We start from the raw sequence: 11,855 nt of genomic DNA on the forward strand, positions 1-11,855 counted from the left end.
ACAGCCCAGGCTTTACAATTAAGCAAAACGATGCATTACATTTGTGGTTGCAATATTGTCCTTTATAAGAGTGGCCACTGAAATTTGAAATCAGGCATTCAAAATTCCAGAGCCAAAGTAAGGTTCACAATGTGCTGTTCACCCAGTAAAAAGGGACAGAATGGGTGGGATCAGATGTTTTACAAGGGCTTTATTTTTTCCTACTCCAATTCCAAGCATTTGGCACTGTGCTGTCACCTTTACTTTGCAGTGGATCCTTCTACCAAGGAAGATGTAACCTCAGTCCCATATGACATATCATCATTAGTCTTCCAGTACTTGTAAGGACAGGAAAATTCCACAATACCTTTTCTGTAGCTATACATTTTGTGCAGAGCAGCTTATTAAATAGCATAGCTATTCAACTTGTAGAGCATTTTACGTATTCCTTCTTACATTTTATCATTTTTCCTAACAGAGAATGGTAAGAGTTTACTGCAGAGGTCAGGGAAAGAATATTATGCTTTCCTGCACCTTGCAACTTTTTTTTGCAGTAATTGAGACACATCTATATGCTGCTCGCTCTTTTCCTCCACCTATTTCAAGGCTTACTTCAAAAAACACCCCAACCTAAAAAACTGTGAAATAGTTAAATGGCTGTTTCTGAATGTTAAGTTTAAAGAAGAACAGGGAAACCAAAACATTTTTATTCAGACTAATAAAAAACAACAGCAGAGTTTTAATACTTATTTAACACTCACAAATATAATTTTCAGATATTAGAATCTTTGCTATACCTTCAGTTTTCATGTACATTGTCCTTGCAATTAGAACTTAGAATTTAGCATTGAGTCACTGGAGGATTTCTTGCTTGGAGCAACCAGTTCAGAATCTATGGATTTGTAACCAGAATCCCTTTCTTGGATTTAGCTGGCAAATTAGCACAGAAATTATTTTGGGGAACACTGGCTTTGCGTATTTATCTCACATTTCAAATTCATTTACCGAAACAGATGTGAGCCATCAGAAATGGTCATTAGTAATTAGGTGGGAACAGTTATGTTGCAGAAGAGGGACACTTGAACTCCTCAGTAGAGCTGAACAGACTTCTAAAGGTCATGGTATTAGCTGGGACTGTAAAAAGTTACAGCTCAGATTGGTATTGGCTCTTTCTTTCAGTTAGAACTCATTCAATGTGAAATTGGTTTCAGGGAGAAAATGGCAAGTTTCTGCTCACATAATCTTAGCAGCAGTACAGGGTCACAAAACAGAAAGTTCCTATTTAGTAACACCCAAATTTTTATCTCAAAACTTCATGAAGTGTTGTTTTGCTGCGCTTTGCTTCTTTTGCAAAGATGGCAACTCCAGTAGCTACACTTGTTCAGCCACAAATGCTTTTCAAGCCCCTTTTAACAATGAATCCCCCCATTGCTAGTGTAATTCTCTGAACCTTCACTTTATGAGGGGCTAATGCAAATTGACCTTGATTTCCTTTCCTAAATCATCACACATGCATAGAAACACCATAATGTAAACTGGATTCACCTTCTCATACTCATGTCAGTACCCTGCTGAAGAAGGACATACACACAGCACCACTGATAAACCAGTAACCATTCTGTAATCCTTCAGGGAAAAGGGTATTATGAGCAGCACAAGAAGCCATGTTTTGTGTGCTTTAACAGTTGGAAAAAAACCCACAAAGAAGTTTGCAGAGTTGGAGTTGACTTGTATACACTCTTATTTTCCTTCCTGATGTAGTGTTATCCCCCCTTTCTTTCAAAAGAGGATTCATTATACAATAAATGAGAACAGTTGGGGTTTCTTTTCTGGACAGAAGGCATTCTTGCCATTGCAATGGAACTTTTATTTCAAATACATTCTTACAATAAAGCTGTATTTTGTTATACAAGTAGATAAACTCAGGAGACAAAAGATTCATATATGCCATTTAAAAATACTGGGCTCGACTAAACTGCAGTCATTCCCATTCACTTCCTAAACCATGTAAGGGTTTTTTAAGGGCAATGGACATAAAGATGTAAACCATGTCATCTAGGTAATTAAATTATGGTCCAAGGAAATTTATAACACCACCATAGAAAAGTGTATCTGCTCATTCTTCAGGCTCTTTGAAGTGTAGGGTGGCAGAAGTTTCTTTATAAACTCAGAAGTTTTTCGTTGAGAGCAATCTGTGACTGTGTGAGGTTTGCCAAGTAGGTTACCATCAATAGGTCCTGAGAGGGGAAAAAAACCAAAACACAGTGATCAGAAATATTAACAAAGGTGGTAGCCTATTAGGGAGTTAAATTTTTAACACTGTAAAGCAGTTTTATAGCTACTAGAAACATTGTTTCTGGAAGTCCTGCCCTGAGGAATGCTTCCCTTGCAGGAAGAAAGTTTTTGTAGTCTCAGAATATGCAACACTGCTTGTGAAATTTTAACTCAGAGTTCACGCATGTTAACCAGACAAGTCAAAGGGCATAAGCAAAATTAAAAATTAGTTCTGATCTTGCAGACTGTGGGTGAACAACACATTCAGAAACTTAGCTACTTTCTAAAAATCTGTTACAGAAGTAAGGTAGCACACTAAAACCTTGTTCATGTCCTAAGTGTTATGAAAGAAGACAGAACTCCAGCTCAAGCAAAGGCAGCTGGCAAGTCACCAGTTATCCTTGAAATCCATACTGCTTTAAGCTAGGTAATTCATATTGTCCAATTACTCTAAAAGAAGAACTGACTTATTCTCTCATTTGCAGTTGCTTGCAAGATTATTATGGTGAACTCCTTCATCCACCTTCAGCTCTTAAAACATTAAATTACTGACAAGAAAGGTCTGTATTTTCTATTAATGTGTTTGCATGAACAGATTGTTTTGATCACAGACAAGTTTGTGTCTGTATGACAAATTTACAAAATTGCTGCCAATACACCAAAAAATTAGATAATGAACTTACATTGATATTGCTGTTCAACATTGTTTCAAAGTCCTCTGGTGAAATCTTTGGCACCTGGTTAATGAGATCCATCAGGAAACGCCCAACAGTGTTGTCAGCAGCCACTTTGCCGGACTAAGCATAACAAACATACACTTCAACATGAGTAAAAGTCGGTGTTTATGGCCCAGAAAGAGAATATATAGAAAGAAAAACAAGATGCACAAGCTTAGATCAAACTTATTTGCTGGCTCATAAAAAACTGCCCTTACCAATACATCCTCTGCATACTGCAGCACCATTGTCAGGGTATCCTGGATCCTGGCTGAGGCTGACCCCACCTGCTGCAAGTCACTGGACAAGCCAATCACTCGATTAGGGCTAAAACAAGTCTTCATTATAAGATCCACTGAAAGCAAAACGAGGATCAGTGAAAAAAACCTGACTGCCACACAAACCAGTTTAAATCCTTAACTTGTTGAAGAGTTTTAGCTTCAGCTAAAATGGCAATTTTACCAGGGTAAAAAAATGCATTTGAAAAATGTCACAACAATGGTTATAATCAAAGTAGGAAGAAAACATATACCTCCTATCCGCTCTGTATCATAATAAACATATTTCACTGTTAGAGGCGTGAACATCACGCCCATAGTTTTACCAGGGACTCCCATTGGGGCACTAGAAAAAAGAACAACAACAAAACATTTTCAGCATTGAGGTATTTAAGGAAGGAAGTAATAGATTTCCATTTCAATGATCTTTGTTAGTACTGAAGTGTGAACATGAGTAGGTTACTCATTCTCACCAAAATCAGTAATATTAAGACAATGGATAACTGAGGACAGGAAATCAGTCCTGGCATACTAGTACTTGCTCATTTTCATCACTGAATATTCCTTGCCAGTCTGACATTTGTAGTATCTTAGCCACAGTTCCTTTCTACTTATAGAGCAGGTTTTTTTTCTAACCTGAAATACTCCATGCTTTGAGAAATAATTTAAGGAGGAGCAAAAATATGACAAAAAATCAGGCACAAAGCACTCTCAACATCTTTTTTATTCCTATTATTCAAAGTATTTGAAGTCCCTTTATGCTTTCAGTAAGACGTCATGAAAGGGGTTCCTTTCTGAAGATGTGCAGTCAAGAAGCAGTAGACTTCTGCTACAAAGAAAGGCAGGGTTTTTTCAGCCAGTACTGGGAAGTACAGTGAGATGAGATAGTTTTGTTTCTCAATATTTAATCTCCATTATTAATTGATTAAAATGGAAGGGGTTTAGGGGAAGAAAGCCTGATCAAGAAAATGCTGTTTCAATTATGTTTTAACTGCACTAATTCTCCAATTTGTATAAGCTTCTGAGCAATAGAGCCCAGTGACTACAGGCTAGTGTTCAGACACTGCGATGGAAGCTGGTGACATCGATGCTAGCTGTGTGCATCCTGTGAAATGTCACAAAGATGTTCAGAACACTTAAGTCACTTAAGCCCTAGAAGGTACAAGCTTATAAAAGGTCAGGTCTTTCAGCCTGACAGTGGTCAAGACTTTCCAATGAGAAGCAAGCCATGACCTGTGGCTCACTTGCTGTGTTTTAGCTACTGCACAATACTGTCCAGAATGGGACACTGCAGCCCACTACACTTCTCGTTACCCTGATGCAGTCTCTCTCAGTAATTCAGATAGCTCCCCTCCCAGAAACGCAGCATGCCAGAGTACCTGACATAGGCTTTAATGCTCATGCGTGAATTCTGGAGACTCGTGTCCACAGTGAGGTGGATTGGATTGTGCGCTTCCCGGCTGTAATACTCATGGATCAGGACGGAGTGTTCTGTGATGTCATGACCTGTTGCGTACCTTCAAAAGAGCACAGGTTGAGGAGCCATTCTTCCAACATTCAAGTGTCAGTGTTTGGTATTGTTGGAATTTAACAGGTTGGTATCCTAAAACACTAATTTGCAAACACCGAGCTGCAGAAGCACACTAAATACAAGTGGTTTAACTAGAGAATTTGTAGTTTCATGGCCACCTGTCCTAGAATTGTAGAAGTCACAAGCTGAGCACATCCATGCCCAAAACAGACACAGGGCCAATGCTGTAGTACCAGCCATAAAGAGTCAGTACAGTTGACATCAGACACCCAGGATTCAGTTATTTGTCAACATGTTCTGGACCAACTCTTGATTTCTGTCAGAAGTCAAAACATACCAAACAACTTTGGACCAACCAAGTAGATCTTCCACAAATCAAACATCTCTCTGCAGGAGGTATAACTTGTTAATCTAGCTCCTTTAACTGCTTTGCAATTAGTTTTTTGCATGCCCAAGAAAACTGTCATTAGAACTGCACTTTGCTGTGCTATTAGAAAGTTGCTGAGGAAGTTTGTTCCACAGGAACAGAACCAAGGTATTCTGTAGGATCAGAGAAGCATGAAAAGACTAATAAAGCTATCTACCCACACACTCAGATACACTGTTCCCAAAACACCCCCCAGATCTTGCTTTGCATCCCACACACAAGTACTTCCACCTTTTCTCAGCAGAGAACTTCTGCATGCTCAAGCTGATACCACTGACTCCTCCTGAGGCCTTCGGTACTTGAAACTACTCTCCTGTGTTCCCTCTTCTTTCTAACCAGTTATCTCTGTGCTGCAGGTTGTATGACTGGTGGCTAAGTTCTAACAAAGCCACGCAGGTATTCTCTAACTCATCAGTCCTCTGTGATACCTTTGCTAGATACAAACAAAAATAAACCCCTTAAGTCTCCAGTACTGTCTCTTCCTATTAGGAATTGCAGGAGCTTTACAACTGACTTTATAACAAGAGTTGCAAGATCTCACTGTCACAAGCATTAGCACTTCTGCTTCTCAACTCATGACAGAGAGAATTATGTATTTCAGGTGGTTTAAGGGACCAACACAACTGCTTTCGCATTCTTGCAAAAGGAGAACTTACCAGCCCAAGATGATCTCGCTAGGAGACACTTTCTTGTGCAACTCATACATGTTTTTGGCAAATTCCATATCGACTGCCACCTGAGAAACGGGACAGGGCCAAGTCAGCTGGGGACAGGGATGCTTACCGCGCAGCGGAGGGCACCACGGGCACAAGTAGGGCAGGGCAGCACAGGGGCCGCGCCCCCCGGCAGCCGCCGCCTCGCCGAGAGACCCGCGGCCCGCCCTAGAACCACAGCCCCGCTCCGTACCTCATCCTCGGACTCGTTGTGCGGGACGGAGAAGCAGTTGGTGACCTCCACCGAGTGCTTGTCCACGGTCCCTGCGGGGGGGCAGCGCGGTTAGGGGGGCGCCGCAGGGGCGGCGGTCTGCTCGCCCCCCGGAGAGCGGGGCGGGGCGGATCGGCGGCTCTTACCCAGCAGCGTCCCGATGACCCGCGCCGCGCCCTCGTTGCGCCGCTCGAAGCTGTCGACGATGGAGGCGAGCACGACCGGGTGCAGCCGCACCACGCGGCCGCCGGGAAAAGGGCCCGAGAGTGCGGCCGACAGCGGCGCGGCCTGCGGCGGCGGTGCTGGCGCGGCGGGCGGGGGCGGCGCGGCAGTGGGGGGAGTGTTTCCCGTCGGTGCAGCGGGCGCCGTTGTCGGGCTCTGCGCCGGGGCAGCCGCGGGTGTAGCCGGAGCTGGAGCTGTCGCCGCCATTTTGCAAGAGAGAGAGGCGGGGGGTGCGCGCCGGCAATAATTGGCTGATCTGAACGCCTGTCACACAGTGCTACCTTGCTATTGGGTAAAGTAGTGTTCTAAGGCCCTCCTGCCTTTTGCTCACCAATCTGGGGAGAGCGATGAGGGAAAGACGCTTTGATTGGAGAAAGAGTGCACGGTCTCTGAAGCGCACTCTTGTTCCTCCCCTCTCGGGGCCGGAAAGTTTTTCCATTGGGTTCTCGCATTCCCCGCCTCCGTGCAATCTCCTCTCTCCATTGGCTGATTTCACCTCTACAAGCTGTCTGTCAGGGCGGGAAGGCCTATTTATTGGCTGTGGCGCTGTCATTCATTTTGCTGGTTGCTAGGCGGCAACAGGGTGTTTTGACTGTGTGCAGTGCCGAGCGTTCGGCCGGCCGGTCCGGCAGCGGGGAGCGCGGGTGATGCCCGGGGTTGAGGGACCTGCCGGAGGTAGGCTGGGCACACAGGGCGTCCCACAGCTCCCCACAGCTCCACACAGCCTTCCACGCGAGGGAGGCTGCTTTTCTCCGGGCCGCCTGAGCTGGCCGTGTTTCCCTGGCACGTTCCCAGCCGTGCCTCAGGCCTGTGGTGCCCCCAGCTGCGAGAGCTATGCAGCCCGGAGGGTCCTGGCCCTATGAAGCAGAGAAGTGTTGTTAGCGCGTTTTCTGGGGCTTTGTTGCCAATGTGGCACAGAAGTAGGTGCCAGGTATCACGAAGAAAACAAGTGCTAGTCACCTCTATCCAAGGTTTAATGGTTACCCAACAATTAGAATTATTGCATGTAATTTGCCCACTGCTTGTAGTACCCCACGTTTTCCCTCACAAGCAGCAAACCTGTTTTCCATGGGGCAGGTGTGGTGAAATGAAGCATGTATGCTTTCAGTAACCAGTAAGGAAACTGGATTGTTTCAGAGCCTCCTTTTTCATTTCTTGGCCATAAGCTTGCAGCTACTATCTTAATAGTTGTAGTGACTTTGTAGCAGATTTACCCCTAAGTGTCTTATTTAAAACCTTTAATCACAGTTTAATATCAGTTTTACAAACTTGAAGGGAAAACTTCAGGTATCATTGAAATGTTTGGCTGTTTTGGCCTTGGGCTGTTCTTTTCCCACAAGCAAACTGTTCATATGTGTGTCTTCATACACATACATAAACACTGAAAGATCCAGACGTCCCGCCTCCTGATAAAATGCTTACTCTGGTGAAACTGCTGGTAAAAACTGCATCAGTTCTCTGGCACCACTTTGTCTATTAGGTTGTCGTTTAAATAATTGAGAACATTTTCAGGTATTTGTTTCTGAGGTGTAGCAGAGAGAGAAGTGCAGTGTTGGTTACTACCTCAGGTGCAATCATCTTGCTCTTTTACAGATCCACTCGGGCTCCTGACACGCTCTTACCCACATCTGGCTTACCAGCTGAAGTCATTTTAACATTTAAAAAAATAATATACATTATGACTGTGCCTTTGGGAGTTTTCTCTGCTTCATTAGCAGAGTGGTGAACATCATTAGCTGATGAGCAGTTTCAACTCAGTCTTTGAAGACAGGGTCCTGAGTATAGAAGGAACATTCTGCCCATGTGCTAGCAATTTGCTTGTTTTACATAAGTGGGGAACACCTGTTAAAGCTACAAAGGAGAGCTAACAGGTAGAAACAAGAACAGATTTTTATCTCTTCATAAAAGCACTTCCTAGTCTGTGTACCAGTGAAAATTTGATCTCCTATTCTTAGGCTTTCACTGTGCAGCCTTCATTTCTTGTAGGTGTGCCTGGATCAAATTGCGTAAAGCTTTAAATTGTTTCTGTTCCTGGAGCTCTGATGTGTCATTGAGAAGTCTAATGTGTGAGTTGGTCTTGTTAAAGAGCAGCTGTTTGATCTCATTCTTGTTTGCATCAAACTAGCCTTCGAGCTTAATTTGACATAGTCAGCAGATTCAGATGATGCAAGCAAGGCTGTTTAAGACCTGCCCATTATAATTTTATGTTGCCACGTTAAAAATTGGTCAGCTTAGTATGGAGCTACAGTTGTGCTTAGAAATGGGCAAAAGATGCTGGGCAGAATGCTGGAGAGTGTATGTAGTGAGTAAAAATGGATAGCCTATATCTCAAAAGTCAGTGGTTGGCTCACACAAAGCCCACTTAATACTAAGATTGTATAAATCTAATGATAAGAAAGTCAGTTGCGATAGTATAATATTTGGAGCAGATGTGTCAAAGCTACAAAAACCTGTTTTTCCTTGCTGAATAACTGCTGAAAAATAGGGACTTTCATAATTAATATAGTTTTACAAAGTATCAGTTTACTTTTAGAGGAGGGTAGTTACCAGTGACACATATTAATTGTACCTCTTGTACAAAACTTAGTGCCTACCTAGGAAGCTGATTAAAATGTTTAGATACTACCTCATTACAGTAAAATCTGTCTACTTAGAGGGGAAGCAGAAGACACATTCGCACACAAACAGGAATCAGGGTGGTAACTCGGGGCTTTCTGATTTTATATTTTGCCTTGCTTGGTTTTCCTACATCTGATTTTGGAGGTGAATATAGTTAACCTCCTAGCTCTGCTCTTGTATGATTTCACTTTATAGTTCTTAGATGTGACTGAATCATTATTATTGCATTTGCTGTCATGTCAGCTGCATTTTTGCAGATTATGTATAATTTCTTTATCAGTAGCTATCTTCTCATTTTGCTTGTATTACTGGAAGCAACATCATCTCTTGCTCTAAGGAAAAATATTTCTTACATTGCATCACAAGTAAAATAAAATATTAACAATTTGTTTGATTCATTATTTCAGGACATAGTTCTATCTTGTTAGTTTCATGGGATTGAATCTGACATCTTTATGCCATGATTTATAAGAATAATTTTCTATTGTGCATTTTGTCTAAGAAGTTAGTAGAGTATTTCAGTTACTTCTCCCAAGAGAAAAATCCATCACTGAACTTAATGTTTATTTTATATAATCATGCTTGTCTAGTAAAAAATTAATATCAGGTCTCGTTTTCCAAATAATTTAGGGATCAAGGTACAGAAGTCCATTTGTCTGCCTGTCTCCAGCCTTCATTGTGCTCACAGAGCTCCTTCTTCACCTTCTCTTACAGTGGAGTTACTGGCACTTCTGTTGTCTGCTGGTTATCTGTGTTTTTCAGGATCCATGTGTTCTGCCTTCTATTCATGACTTTTACATGATGTAGTCAGTTTTTGTTTGGTGTTTGTTTTGTTTTGTTTTTCCTATTAAAAAAGTAGTTGTTCCCTTATTTACTCTTAATAGCATGTCTTAGATACTCACCTGCTTCTCATGCATTTGATGTTGCCAGTAGATGAAAGACAGTTGTTGGCAGCAGCCAGTTCCCAGTGTAATGGCCGATTCAGCTTCATCCCTTCAGCAAGAGGGATTCAAGCCCTTCCCTGTTTTTGTGTAATGTTTTATGGGGCCACCTGAATTATCAGAGAAATAACATTGACATATGGCACTACTGAGGTAATGCTTACAGTGAAAATACAAATACTACCTAAAAATAATGAGACGTAGTGTTAATTGCATACCACACTGATAAAAGAATATGCCTTCTCCAAAGTTAGAGTGGCAATGGAAGTTATCATTAGCTGTTCAGACCAGCACATTAAGCACTGCCATGTGCTTTTTAATCGCTGTGTGGAAGTAGATCCAAGCTAAAGTAAAAGTAACTTCACAGAATTACTTGTAGTGAAAAGTAATGGAGAGAAATGTCACAGGGTGGCATATTTAGGGGAGCAGATACCTTCATGGTCAGAGTTTTCCAGCCGTTGATGTAGGGAAAACAGACACATGGACTGAACAAAGGATGGCTGTGGAAATAAAAAAATACTCCCAAACCCTGGCAAACCCCAAATGGTACAAACTAATTGGCTCACACAAGTGTTGAAAATTTGAAATTGTTGAAATATTCCCAGAACTATTTGTTTAGCTGTTCATGATTCTTGTATGTACCAGTTCCATTGCTTCTGATGACCAGTGAGAGATGTCTCAAAAAAGAGAGAAGCTGAGCTACATTTAAAAGCCATGGTGAAAGGCATCGTTATCTAAAAGGCATATTTTTTTTAATTGCGGTACCATAACCCCTCGGACTTCAGTGGGAAGGTATAAGCAATAACTTGAAACAGGCTTTTTCTGAAGAGAGGGTGGGTTTGGTGCTGGTGGTCTGTGGTTTTGGGGTCTTGTTTGTGGGTTGTTTGTTGTTGTTTTGTTGTTGATTTGGGCTTTTTCATTTGTTCGTCTGTTTGGTTTTTTAAATTCATTGCACATAGTTGGGACCAATGGCTAGCTGATTTTATTCCAAAATAGTCTTCTGTTGTCTCATACCGTGCCTCTCCCCAGGTATGTATTACGGAATCGTGTGTTCACCTTATTTTCCAGATGAGTTTAACTGACAAAAAATGCTAGCCCTAATATCCTGTATAAAAGCAACAGTGTATATCACACTTATATATAGAAAAATGTGACTGAACTAATAAAAGCTCTTATGAAATTTAGACTGAGAGGATATACGTTTGGATAGATTATTTTTGGAAAAAATTGTTTCAGCTATTGTCAGAGCTGGGTTAAGATGATATAGTTCTTTGATTATTAAATCAGGGTGCATATAAAGAGGTAGTCCTGTATCCACTGTTACCTAGTTCTTTGTGCTGGCTGTCGGATATTGAAACACCCATGGCAGGAACTAAGGCTGCTCAAATAATAATGGGTAGGCTTACAAGGCATAATCTCTGTGCAGACATTGCCGCATAATGCAACTGCCGTACCAAAATTTGTTGAGGAAAATCAGAAATATTTAATAGCGATGCACCAGCTTACATGCACATATTGCAAATATTTGCATAAAGGGAGATGTTGCCAGACATTACCAGACTCCAGCTTTTTGGACCCATTGTGTACGAGGCATTTTTGTCATTTTATGCATTTAATGAGAAATCACTTGCACTGTGCAGATGATCATGAATGCCTCAGATATACTGATAGAAAGACACAAGAAATAGAATCTTACCTGAGGTGTACTGTTGTCTAGGTTTTGTTTTTGAAAATGAAAGAAAAATGGAAGAAAGGAAATAAAAGGATGAAATAAGAATGATATATCTATAGGACACAGAGAAAAATAATCACAGAATCACAGAATATGAAGGATTGGAAGGGACCTCGAAAGATCATCTAGTCCAATCCTCCCACCGCAGCAGGAACACCTAGATGAGATTACAATAACTAGATAATGAATAACTAGAAATAGGATTATTTGGG

General features: G+C 41.6%; 1 protein-coding gene across 1 annotated transcript; it reads right to left on the minus strand.

Moving 5' to 3' along the window:
• Window positions 1–1,800: 1,800 nt before the first annotated feature.
• EIF3F (eukaryotic translation initiation factor 3 subunit F) lies at window positions 1,801–6,587 on the minus strand. Its single transcript, XM_065843684.1, has 8 exons — window positions 6,276–6,587; window positions 6,112–6,182; window positions 5,862–5,941; window positions 4,627–4,764; window positions 3,502–3,593; window positions 3,188–3,324; window positions 2,937–3,050; window positions 1,801–2,216 (listed from the first exon to the last, which is right to left on the minus strand). The coding sequence occupies exons 1-8, from the start codon at window positions 6,556–6,558 to the stop codon at window positions 2,139–2,141; spliced, it is 993 nt and encodes a 330-aa protein (XP_065699756.1). The 5' UTR covers window positions 6,559–6,587; the 3' UTR covers window positions 1,801–2,138.
• Window positions 6,588–11,855: the final 5,268 nt, after the last annotated feature.

The sequence above is a fragment of the Patagioenas fasciata genome, chromosome 8 (assembly GCF_037038585.1).
Source record: "Patagioenas fasciata isolate bPatFas1 chromosome 8, bPatFas1.hap1, whole genome shotgun sequence".
Classification (NCBI taxonomy): domain Eukaryota; kingdom Metazoa; phylum Chordata; class Aves; order Columbiformes; family Columbidae; genus Patagioenas; species Patagioenas fasciata.

Excerpts from the sequence above, each read along its gene's own strand:
- EIF3F (XM_065843684.1), bottom strand. The coding sequence starts at position 6,558 with ATGGCGGCGACAGCTCCAGCTCCGGCTACACCCGCGGCTGCCCCGGCG. Across the intron at positions 5,942-6,111 it reads ACAACGAGTCCGAGGATGAG|GTGGCAGTCGATATGGAATT; the intron begins GTACGGAGCGGG and ends CCCGTTTCTCAG. Across the intron at positions 4,765-5,861 it reads AGCGAGATCATCTTGGGCTG|GTACGCAACAGGTCATGACA; the intron begins GTAAGTTCTCCT and ends GCTCTTTTGAAG.